The following is a 13,072-nucleotide window of genomic DNA, read 5'->3' as shown; positions in this document are numbered from 1 at the left end:
TGTTCCAGTGCAGATGGCAAGCTCCATTTGTTCCCGGAGTGCTGCCGAGTCAGAGTTGGTATGTTATGCTTTCTGGATTACGTTAGAGACTTTGCAGACAGCGTCGTGGGTATTGGTTGTCAGTCTGTAAGCGGCTCGGTCAGCCAAAATGTCGGTCTGTGTTATGTGCTGAATTTTGTATGATTATTGATTCGTTATGCTTGGAAGCTGCGTGAAAGAATATTTCTGGAAAAAAAAAATTACGATGTATTTCATCTCATTTGATTTGAAAAGTTTGACATGATTTTATGTGCAGCAAGAGTCTGAGGGTTCGCTCGACCCTAGGTAAGGGTCGGGTGCCCATCACACCCTAGCGGAATTAGGGTGTGACAAAGTGGTATCAGAGCAGGTCTGTCCTAGGGGTTGTCTGCAAAGCCGTGTCTAGTAGAGTCTTGTTTATCGGTGTGTTGTGCACCACATCGATAAACAGGATGCTACAGGGCATTTAGGGTGTTACCTTTCTTTGGATCTTAGATCGTGCGATAGAGCCAGCCATAAGAAATGAAATTCCTCTTACTAACCTTTGATTTCAGCTGAAGAATGATATCGACAAAAGAAAGTGACCGATGATATTGGAAGCTACACAATACGCAAGTAAGTTATGGTACGAAAGAGGCGTGTCGGGTAAGGTAAGAATATTGGAATTTGATTGAAATGTGAGATTTGAGGATGAAAGAGAAGGTGGATAGAAAAGTACAACAGAACAGATAGTTAAAGGATCAGGTACGTCTCGAGGTGCCATATGTGAGGTAAGTCCCGACACTTTTATACTTTTATTTGAAATTGTTAGCCCTGTGTGGCTATGATACGATGTGATATGATGTGTATATACGTATGTGTGTTGGCCCTGTGAGGCATGGTCGGTATTTCCTGCGTGCAGGTTTTGGGATAGTAAGAAATACAGAGGAACCTCTGCCTAAATTTTTCCAGAAATATGAATAGGAAAATGAGATATAAGTTCTTAGCATGTTTTGAAAGTCGATACCGATAGGGAAAATCTATTATGTTGGGTTAAAATTCTAAGAGATACCCTCCATGTCATTCGTAAGAAGCATCATCCTTACTTGGGAAATTTTATTTTGGGAAAGCATATATGATCAGCAAATTTCTGGAGATCATTTCAGGAGGGATTGGGGACCCAGGTGAACCTGAGTAAAGGGGCGATAGAAGAGTTGAGTCAAAAATAGAGAAACGACACGAGATAATATGCTTGAAGTGTTATAAGTAGGATTAAGGGAAATTGCGAAATGGTTTAAGTGAGATGGTCAGAATGAGCTAGTTACTAGAAGACAGTGAATTTAAAGAGAACGAGCAAGAAGAACTCGACTTAAGCTTCAAGTATAGATGGATATGGTAAGTTGCAGTCGATTACGGAGGTAGCTAAATCGTGTCTACTATATTTGGAAGATCAATATTAACAGATGTCAGGTGGAGAATGGCATTAGTCTAAGTAAAGAAAGGCACAACATGATAGATGAGTTCAAGTTACAAGTGAATCGTTATAAGATCACCAGAAGCAGTATAATTATGTAGGACTAATTTGACATTCGGGGACGAATGTTCCTAAGGGGGGGAGGATGTTACACCCCGTAAGAGTCTGTGCTATTTTAATTAAGACAAGAAAGAATGAGTTAAGAAAGTTCAAGGAAAGTTAATCGAGTTAGTAAGAATATCGTTATATATATGGTTGCCTTAAGTATCCCGAGGTGACATCGTAACCTAAAGGATTTGAAATCGCATTATGAGCGTATATGAGGTAATGTGAGTGCCCTTTTAAAGTATTTGAGATTATTAGTAATGATATAGAAGATGGATAAAAGATATGAATATATTTTTGCGATTGGAGTTTCGTCGAAGCTTCGTAAGTTCTCCAGTTACGTTTAAGGTTATGGTGATTCTCCGGACCCTTCGTGACGTGTATGGATTGTTATGTATGTATATGGGTATGTATATGTATGTATAAGAGGTTACATGAGAGTTGGAAGAGGATTAGAAGATAAACGAATCTAAACAAAATGAATCGGAACAACTTCAGTAAAATCTCGGACCAGATTTTTATCCCATATTGTTGGGGGCATATCTCCTAGTATATGAGGAGTTTTAAGGTTTTTCAAAAGCCTAAAATGAAGTTCATCGAGTCTAGTTTCCAACGCAATAAACCGCTCGTCAAAATGATATTTGGATAAGGAAATATGGACGATGCAAGTTGGGCTGGCAGGGCAGCAAGTTTGGACCCGACCCAAACACTAATGTTTCGGCCCATGAGGCCCACTAACGTTAATATATATGGCAAATTCACTTGAGGGCTGATCATTTTCAGCTAATATCCTCCAAAAACATTAGAGAGAGAGAGAGAGAGAGATCCTAGGCTAAGGAAGCCATTTTGATCAAAAATCCGAGCTCCGAATCCCGAAGCTCATGAAGAGAAAAACGTTGTACGTTGCGTTGCCTTCAATTTGAGATAAATATTGGTCTTGGGGGATGAAATTTTCGTGGTGGAGCTTCTGATAAGGTATTTATAAAATTCCTTTTATGTTATTAAAGTGTTTATTTAGAGTTTTAACGAATTAAAACGGAGAAAACAACATTATAAACTCGTTTGTTGTTTTGTTGAAATTTATGGGTGAGGGGCTGTTTTAATTGAAATTGATGGACTGATTTGAATTAATATTTTGGTTGTTGTAATCATGGATATGTGAGGAGAGTGAAGGAATTTAATGGTTAGAGTTGGAGTTAAATTGTTGTGGGTTGTTGTAAGGATTATAGAGATAATAATGTGGTTTTATTGCACATGAGTAGATGATGTGGTGTCGAGTGGCTGCTGTTGTATTTCCCTGAAATTTTCTGAAAATATTGCATGAAATAAGGTATAAGAAGTGCATATGGGTTGCTTGGTGTATTGCAAGTGTTCGTTAGAATTTCGGGCATCGTTATGTTACAGTTGGGGGCTGTTTTGATATGTTGTTGTTCTTGTTGAAATAAAAGAATTGAAGATATGGTTGTGTCCATATGTTATTGTTGGTATTTCTGTGTCAACAGGAGAGCAATTGGAAATTCGGATAGACGAGTTTATAGGGGAAATGCTGCCCAAATATTTGTAGACAAGTGATGAGTTAAAGATTGAATACCAAAAGCCTTATAGTTAACAATTGGTAAAAATGACCATTTGTAGGTTTTGGGCGAAACGGAGATTGAGTTTGGACAAGCGTGAGTAGCGCGAAAGGTATGTAAAGCTTATCCTTTCCTTCTTTGGCATGCCCTAGGTCTACTAGGTTGAGATTTCGGCCTCGGGGACCATCCTGCTCATCGTAACCCGAGATTAGTTTTCGTTACTATTCATTCAATAGAATTGAATTATAAAAGGTGCATTTTACTAGAAAAGTGGTTGGACTTCCAAAACGTTTACAAATGTAACCCGATAGTTCTAAAACTTTCTTGGATGACTCCGTAGAGTCTAATGGGCGTGATTCTCGTCCGCCGCCTCGACTTGGCCCGAGGTGGGCCCGCTATCCCCGATGCCTCTCTTATTGTTCTGTTTGTCTTATTCCCGTACGGTAAGTCAAGGGAACTCATGGTTATTGTTCCGACTACTAAACGGGAGATATTTTATCTATCCCGAGACGGATTTTAATGATTATTGACCCAATTGTGGGGACCGAAACCCTGACATGTGATGTACGACTTTAGCCAATGTACTCTTGTCCGGAGTTCGCAGGTAACTCCTGGTTATTATGCTGTTCACTATATGATAGGTGTTATGACCACCTTCATGAGCATTATAAAATGTTTTTGACATCTAAAGCGTTTTTAAAAATCTTACCCTGAGATTCTGGACAAACTACTTATTTTCTTTATTTTCCGATATACGATTTTGGTATACCTGAGTCCTGTGTGATGCATGATCCTGGCATGTGTGATTATGTTTGGAAAGTGATAATTTGGCATTTTGTCTGGTTATCTTCTGTGTTACCGAGTCCTGGGCCGGTTATGTGAATATGCGCATATGTGATATTGGCCGCTGGACCCTCGACCGCGGCGTGCCCGACATTGACTGCTGGACCCTTGACCGCGTCATGCCGGACGTGTGGCATTGACTGCTGGACCCTTGACCGCGTCTGCCGCACTTGTGATTGTGCCGACATAGACCGCTGGACCCTTGACCGCGGTATGTCGAACTTGTGATAGAAAACCGCTGGATACTTGACTGCGGTATGTGTGATTGTGACCGCTGGACTTATGGCCGCGGAAATTGTGCGTTGATTCTTCTATGTGTGTGAAACAAAGATGTTTTCCAAAAGAAAGCAAACATTTTGTCATCCCGATTGCCGTGTTGATTTCTCCTGAACTTCTTTTGCCTGTTGTACGCCGGATACGACTCCTTAGTATGCTGGCTATTGTGCTCGCTTTCTATATATCGTATTTCAGTTGTGACTTTGCTTTCTGTGTTGTATGCTTTACATACTCAGTACATATTTCGTACTGACCCCCTCTTTTCGGGGGGCTGCGTTTCATGCCGCGCAGGTACTCCCAGGTGAGTTGAAGACAGTATAGAAGATGTTTCAGTGCAGATGGCAAGCTCCATTTGTTCCCGGAGTGCTGCCGAGTCAGAGTTGGTATGTTATGCTTTCTGGATTACGTTAGAGACTTTGCAGACAGCGTCGTGGGTATTGGTTGTCAGTCTGTAAGCGGCTCCGTCAGCCAAAATGTCGGTCTGTGTTATGTACTGAATTTTGTATGATTATTGATTCGTTATGCTTGGAAGCTGCGTGAAAGAATATTTCTGGAAAAAAAAATTACGATGTATTTCATCTCATTTGATTTGAAAAGTTTGACATGATTTTATGTGCAGCAAGAGTCTGAGGGTTCGCTCGGCCCTAGGTAAGGGTCGGGTGCCCATCACACCCTAGCGGAATTAGGGTGTGACAATTGCACTGATTTGGATTTTTGTTTTTGCTACATCTGACATTTTATGGCCATTTGACATTTTAGTTATATTATAAAGTTAAAACTTCAAATAGTGTTTTGCCTCCATCTTATATGTTGATATTTTGTACTAGAACTCTTTTTAAGAAGCACTGCTCTGTGCTTTTCATTAGATACTATGAAAAAACCGAGAAACCCGAAAAAACCCGAAAAACCCGAGAAAAATTGATATTGAAAAACCCGACTTTTATTGGTTTGGTTTGGTTTATAGATTTAATAACCCGACACAAATGGTTTGGTTTGGTTTGTAAAAAATCCGAACCAACCCGGTCCATGTACACCCCTAATAACAACTAAAGGGTACATATATAGAAAGTACATTACATCTAAATTTATTTATGTAGTAAGATGTCAGCCTTTCCTTAATGTGCTAACCCAATAATCAAAAGGGAATGTATTGTATTTACGTATTAACTTTATGTGACGTGTACAATCGTGAGATCTATGCCATTGTTTCAATTAAAGAAAGTTTGCTCCCAGAACCATAAAACAATCCAACACTAATTATAGAAATTTGTAATTACTTTTTCATGTACAAGTATTTACTATAATTTTATTTTAATAGTGTTGATATTTTATAAAATCATATACTACATGACTCGACATACACGTGCAACGCACGTGTCGAGGAACTAGTACTAACTTAAATATGTCAACCTGATATTCAAATACTAGTCGATGTGAAATCTAGACTCACCCATATAATTCACATTTCACTATAGGCTATAGATGTCATTTATGTTCTTACAAGAGTACAAGACTGATTAGTAGACATGTATACGAACAAATTATTCTAACTTTTTTTTTTGTGCTTAATAAATTTATTATTTCAACATTATATATGCTTAAAAATATTTTTTTCACGTTTATTTCATAAATAAGATTTATTTGTTGATATAAAAGCTCATACTATAGATTAAAAAGTATAAAATATATATCATAATTAAAAAGAAAAAAAGAGAGACAAAGATTGATAATTTCACCAATGAAATAGATATTTAAAAATTTCAATTGAGATAATTAAAAGGAAGGAAATGTCTAACGTTTAACGTTGAGGGGATGTTTGATGTTTAAAGATGAGTTAAGGAAGAAAATGATTTTCAGCCTGCAAATAATGAATGGTACTCAATAAGTGCATTTGTATATATAGTAAATAAACATGTACTATTAGATTAATTTACGCGTTTTGTACGCAAATATGAAAAAGGAAATCGTTATTGCGAAAATATAGTAAGCAACAGCCCGTGATTCCTGTTTCACCTAACTTTTTGTATAAAAATGCATGCAAGTTAGCATCAAAAACACCACATAATTCATTTCCATCTCATTATTCGTGGATTAAGAGGTTTTGATTTACGAGGTAAGAAATCCATAGGGTTCAAAAAATATAGTTCTTTTTTCATCAAAAACAAAAAGTTGGAATTTTTTATCAAGTTTAATGTTGCTATTTGAAGATCAAAAATAAATTAAATGTTTATATTCTTCATTATAAGTTAATCTGTTATTTCCGTTCATACTCATGTGATTATAGGAAGTGAATCTGTTGTTTTTTCTTGTGTTTTGGGTTTTGAATGTTTTTGTTCTTCGGAAATGTAATTTACATCAATTAAACAAGAGTTTTAGTAAGCCTTCTTAAAATATAAGATTTGTAAATCTTAAAAATAAGACATGTTACTTGTTGCATGTAAAAATGACTTGATTGTGCAAAAATTCATGCAAATTCAGAAAGATTTTGCGTTTATGGGTTCTTGATTCTAGAACAAGTAGTTCATAACAGAAATCCAAAGTTCTGACCAAAGCTATACAGGTTCTGTCGAACTTGTAACCCATACTCTAGCTCTGCTTTTGCTGACGGTGTATATTACTTAAATCTATTAAACAATAGGCTAATGCATATTGTTTTTAAATATACTACTATATTGATTGCATATTTTGTTAACATTTTTATAGATCTTATACAGTTTATTTACTAAATCTTTTCTTTAAATTGTTTGCAGAAGAAGCATGGAACATACAAAATTGCAAGGGCTATGCCTAGTCATTTATTCTTTAATTATGCTAAATGGCAAAACTGTACTTGGAGGGAGCCAAAAACCAAACGAAGCTTACATGGTTGATTTAACTATTCTTGAAAGTGCAGTGTCAAAAGGAGCTGGTAAAAATCTTAGTTTCTCTTTATATGTATATATGCTCAATATACACTATTTGGCTAATGAGGTACGTACATAGACAGTGTAAAAGAACTTTTATATTTTCAGATCTCCCAAAAAATATATATTACTACACATAATCGCACATAACAAGCCAAATTGGTAACGTGAAAATAAAGCAAGTTAATTACCTATTACAACAAGATAAAACACATTTATAGAGTAAAAAAACTAATAATCATGTTATATATTTATAATAGTTGAATCCCTTGGTATTTGCGTAATGATACTATATGCAATTAGGAGTGATAAATGGGCAGCCATTTTGGCTGAATTTGGATTATAATTTATTTGTTTTATAGTTTTTACAATTTGATTTATTACCAAATAACTATAGTAATAAATTCCTTCTTTATTATAGTTATAACATATCAAATAAAAAATAAAAAAGTAGTTTGACATGTTTTCATGCGTGAATTTGAACTACCTAGTTAGTCAAAATCAACCTAACTTTTAAATGAGCTAAACTTATGCGTCAAGAAGGCTGAATATAAATGGGCCGGTCATTTAACTCGTTCAAACTCAAATGGATTTGACGGATCATATATTTATGGGCTAATTTTACCATTTGTATATGCGATGGGTTACTATACATATACGTTACTAATATATATTTCCATCTGATATACTTCTAGTTTGCTTGGATGGGAGTCCACCAGCGTACTATTATGATAAGGGACATGGAGAAGGAGCTAATAATTGGATTATCTACTTTAGGGTAAGGGCTATGGAAATATTAGTTTGTTACAATTTTGAAGCATTTACATAATCTTACAGCTTCAATTTTTGTTTATTGTAATTTTTATTCTAACTTTCATATTTGAATTTAGGGAGGAGAATGGTGCTATAGCGTGACAGATTGCCTTGATCGTACAAAGACAGAAAGAGGTTCTTCAAAACTTGCTCCAAAGCAAAGATCACTTTATGGAATGCTTAGCAACAATAAAACAGTGAATCCAGGTAAAATATATTTAGTGCTTAGTTAGAATCTCATCAATCATGCTATTATGTCTAAATATTCACATTCATGTTTAAAATTATATATAGATTTCTACAATTGGAATAGAGTCATGGTTATTTATTGTGATGGATCATCATTCACCGGAGACGTTGAAGAAGTTGACCCGGTATACACAATCTTTAAGCTCACTTTTTTACATCTTTTAACAATTTTTTTTTTTTTAAATATGGGAGTATATACTTTTCATAACTTAAAATTCGTCCTCAGCAATGAGGTTATCAAAACATTAATCGATGAAATCAGAAAAACTGTTGGTTATTATTTCTATAACTTTTTTTTTGTAGATGCACAATTATCTACAAATACATTAACTATGCATATTTTTCAGGCTACTAACCTTCATTTTAGAGGCGCGAGGATTTTCCTTGCCTTGATCGATCATTTCTTGGCGAAAGGAATGAAGGATGCTAAAAATGTACGTCTCTGAAGTACCAAATCTTGAATTATGAATCATCTGATTTAAAAGCTTAAGCTATAACAAAAAGAGTATTTTTAATTACTTAATTATATTATGTCTCAATAACTTAAGAGTGCATTAAAAACATTTTACAAGTGTGTTAAGTTAGTTTACACTTATTTGGCAGGTCATTCTCACAGGTGGTTCAGCTGGAGGATTGCCTGCTTTAATCCATTGTGATCGTTTTCGATCTCTTGTTCCTAACTCTGCTAGAGTCAAATGTCTTGCTGATGGTAGCTATTTTCTTCATGACAGGTAAAAATTAACCTAAAAGTTTCAGTAATATGCACTGACAGTAAGATAAAGAAGTGCTTTTAAGCACTTGTTTTTAAGTTAAAATAAGAAAAATAAGTCAAAAGTCATAAGTTAGGACTCCTAACTTGTGACTTTTGACTCAAAAGTCACAAGTTATAAGCCCATCCAAACAGACTCTATGTCACATGTTATAGAGTCTGTTTGGATATGCTTATAAATTATGACTTTCTAACTTATGATATTGGATTGTTTTTGTTATTTTGGCTTTAAAATACTTTTTATCTTTACTCAAACACTACAAAAGTGCTTAAAAACTATTTTGTCTTGAAAATACCTAAAATAATCCAATCTAAACAGGCTCATTGTAGGTTAACTTAATAGATCCAAAAAATTATCACCTATATATAATGCACGTAACCTAATGTCTATATGTGATTAATAATACTACTACCAGACAGGGAGCTAGTGTTCTAGTAACGGGTTCGGTAAAACCTAATTGCTTTGGTTAAAATTCTATATTTATGTTTAGTAATTCGCTGAATAAGTATTAATAATTTATCCAGAATTCAGTAAGCTATCTTTTCAGAATTAAAATAAATAAATTCAAAATTCTAGATTCGTCTCCGACTACTAGATGAGTTACAGTTTTGTTAATTTGTGTAACAGGAAAAACAAGGACATGACATTCATGGAGACCGTTAATGAAGGACTGATTAACTTACATGTACAGTTCCTTTTCCATATTTTTGTTCCTTATTAATGCCAAAGTATCCTCACTAGAAAAAAAGGTTTTTCCCACCGACATCCAGTGGGAAATTTATGCTATAAAACATGATTGTCCCACCTTATTCTCACTGGGAAAACTCATCATGGGAAACAGGTTTCCACTGAAACGCTGGGAAAATCAATTCCTAACTTTTCCGTGTGAAAACTTTACTATTTAGGTTTTTTCCACCGACATTTAGTGGGAAATAGCCACTGAAAATTTTTCAGTGGGAAAATAGTGATTTTCTAATAGTGCCTCACAATAATTCAATATTTGTATGTTATGACTTTCTTTTTATTTATTTTTTTCTAAAATCAACTGCAGCAATCAGCCAAGATGTTGCCATCATCCTGCACTTCAAAGATGAAACCATCCTTGGTAAAAATCCATTGCCATTCAAGGGTTTTAATTTAATAAATTATTTACCCAATTGTCTTTAGAAATTAACTTTATAGTTTAAATGAATTTGCAGTGCCTTTTTCCACAATATTTTCAAGAAGGAATCAAGACACCATTTTTCATAGTCAACTCAATGTTTGACACATTTCAGGTCAACTCAATTCTCCATTAAATTCATGAAAAAAATAAATTAGAATTTGATATCAATGTCTCTTGATAGAAAGTTTCCACTTTCTTAATTGTATCTTATTTGTCTAACAGGTCTGATTATTTTTGTTTGATTTTCGTATGGCAATACGACACTTTGTATAACTCACATAGATCATGCCCTAAATATAAAACTTACAAAGAAACTTCAAGAAAAAACGCCCGAAAATATTTAGGAATTTTTGCTCAAATAGCGCGCAGCGTTATTTTTTACTAGCATGTATACATAGATTATAATCATACTATACATGATTATACACATATTATACATGAATATACATATATTCAGGAGCGGAATTAGAGGGGTGGAAGGGTGTACGGTAGATTTTTTGTGTTTGTGTACATAAATAAGTTTTGAATGTCGATCATAAACAAATCTAAAATGTTAGCTCAAATGATCCAGGGTATTCAAAATTCTCTCTATTATCCAAGGTTCGATTCCCAGGAACAACATTATACTTTATGTTTAGCTTTTGCTGTTTTTTTTTTTTCTAAACCCTTGAGTGAAAATTTTGGATCTGTCACTGCATATATTATACATCCGCGACTATCTTTAGTTTGCATCCGCAACTATCTTAGTTTAAGTTGGGTCATGGGTGAGTGGCTCTTTAGGTTAACTAAGGGATTTAATTTATGTTGCTTGCCTTGGATTAACAATTGTTTATCTTCAAATGTTTTCAGATAAACAAGACTTTTCCGGGTTATTACGACGACCTTTTTAAGAATACATGCTCAGCTTCTCTTGTTAAAAATTTACAAGGTCAGTGGTGCAAGTTCTAGCTAGGCCAAACTTCATAATAATCTATTTATTAGAGAATTGTTTATGCCCAAGTCAAATTTGGATTTAATTAATTATGAATTAAATATGTAAAATCCATGATATTTGGGAAACCTCATGTAAGTTTTTGTTGTTTTATTTCAGATTTCAAACAGGAATTTTTAAGTGCTTTGCCCAAACAAAGTCATTCTTCATCAAGAGGAATGTTTATTGACTCTTGCTTGATTCATGCCCATATAACAAGTGGCGTTGGTTGGAATGGGTTCTCAGTAAATAATAAGGTAAATCAATTTCAATTTCAGTTTAAGTAACAAAACAAAAATTATTCATTTTAGGTGTTGATTTGAGGTTTTGCATTTTATGTTTTGTATAATCTTTTCACAAATAGCCAGTTAGAGTCACTATTTACTTTTTCTAGCCGATATATATATATTATACATGATTATACACATTATCTATGGAGTATTGTATTATATATCCTCCTACTATTTTTAGTTTAAATGGTTGGGTGAACGGCTATATAAGTTAATTAGACTGTAAAACATGGTTGCACTTTAACATAGGTATTTGTCATGAAACACCATAATTATAACCAATACAATTTTATAAAGCATATATCTTCACTCACTAGAAATAGGCCAAATGACTCTACTCCGTAGCTAGGGTAGAGGCATGCTAAGAATCATTTGACCTATTTTTTTGTTTGAACCTATGATTCTAAAATTATTCGAAACGATCTTTGCTACTATATTTGAATCTTTTAAGAGAATTCAACAATTTATATATAATAAATATAATTGTATTAATATTCTATTTGCGCAAAATAATTTTCTAATGAAGGAAATTCAATTGAAGTCTCTTCGTGAAACCTAACTCTACCCTTGCTATCAAATCGAGTGTCATATAAAAAAATAATCATAGTTATAGGTAATTATTCATTTATAACAGTGAATTTGGTAACCTGGAAATCAGGAAAGTGTCTTATTCCAACTGGTTAAAGTCTGTTAAAATTTCCTTGCAATTTCAATGTCTAAGTTGTGTGAGTGCGTGTGTTCGTTTTTGATATCATTACACAAATAGTCGGTCGGTTCCAATATTGTTTGCTTAGTCGGTATACATAGATCATACACTTATTCAACATGGTTATACACTTATGATACATTCACCGACTATTTTTCATTTAAGTGATTGGATAGACAGTATTTTAAGTTTTTCTTTTTTTTGCAGACAATTGCACAGGCATTTAGCGACTGGTACTTCGACCGGAGTCCTGTCCAATTGATAGACAAGCCAGATTTGCCACAGAATTGTTACAAATTCCCCGCAATTACAAACTTTTGCACCTAAAATATCCAGAAAGCTACTTAACAAAAAGCAGAAAAAGAGTACATTCGCTATTGACTACTACAACAACAACAACATACCCAGTGTATTCACAGAAGTGATCTGGAGAGGATAGGATATATACGCAGACCTTACTCCTACCAATGAGTGGAAGACTATATTTTTAATAGTTGGGACCTATTTAAGGGTATTACTCCAGAACGGATTATTGATAAATGCAGAAAGGGTGAAAGATACTTACCATGTGAAATTGACGAAATGATTTCATAGTCCATTAAAAATGTTATTTATATATAAAATGTATGATACTTTTTACTATAGATGGGTGAAAATAATGTAGAAGATTTATAAGAAAAGAATGAAAGATCTTTGCAATTATTTTTCTTCTATTCAAATTATAAATGGACCTAGAAAATCATTACCTTTAATGTTATAAGTCCAGCATTGCAAAATATTTACTATATCTCTGAGAATTCTTACAAAATGAATATATTAAACTATGTTATCGTTATGCCCAAAAAAAAAAATGAAAGAGCAGATCGAAAAAATCCAAGATTATTAGAGTATAATGGAAAAAATGTTGAAAATATTAATGGTGCAAAATGCAAAGAAC

General features: G+C 34.0%; 1 protein-coding gene across 8 annotated transcripts; it reads left to right on the top strand.

Annotated features, from left to right (window-relative positions):
• The first annotated feature begins 18 nt into the window (after positions 1–18).
• On the top strand, positions 19–12,859 carry LOC132625619 (pectin acetylesterase 8-like). Of its 8 annotated transcripts, XM_060340244.1 has the most exons (15): positions 1,650–2,551; positions 3,212–3,262; positions 4,561–4,748; positions 7,020–7,177; positions 7,868–7,950; positions 8,063–8,192; positions 8,280–8,359; positions 8,582–8,668; positions 8,838–8,965; positions 9,632–9,689; positions 10,056–10,109; positions 10,204–10,281; positions 11,019–11,097; positions 11,260–11,396; positions 12,343–12,859. In XM_060340244.1, the coding sequence occupies exons 4-15, from the start codon at positions 7,027–7,029 to the stop codon at positions 12,460–12,462; spliced, it is 1,185 nt and encodes a 394-aa protein (XP_060196227.1). In that variant the 5' UTR covers positions 1,650–2,551; positions 3,212–3,262; positions 4,561–4,748; positions 7,020–7,026; the 3' UTR covers positions 12,463–12,859. The 8 variants fall into 8 exon arrangements, with proteins under 8 accessions (XP_060196228.1, XP_060196229.1, XP_060196227.1 ...); XM_060340245.1 differs by lacking the exons at positions 1,650–2,551; positions 3,212–3,262 and adding an exon at positions 19–788; XM_060340246.1 differs by lacking the exons at positions 1,650–2,551; positions 3,212–3,262 and adding an exon at positions 20–788 and having other exon boundaries at positions 4,561–4,652.
• Positions 12,860–13,072: the final 213 nt, after the last annotated feature.

The sequence above is a fragment of the Lycium barbarum genome, unplaced genomic scaffold, assembly GCF_019175385.1.
Source record: "Lycium barbarum isolate Lr01 unplaced genomic scaffold, ASM1917538v2 unchr_scaffold_110, whole genome shotgun sequence".
Lineage (NCBI taxonomy): Eukaryota > Viridiplantae > Streptophyta > Magnoliopsida > Solanales > Solanaceae > Lycium > Lycium barbarum.
This window is presented reverse-complemented; position numbering and strand designations above follow the sequence as displayed.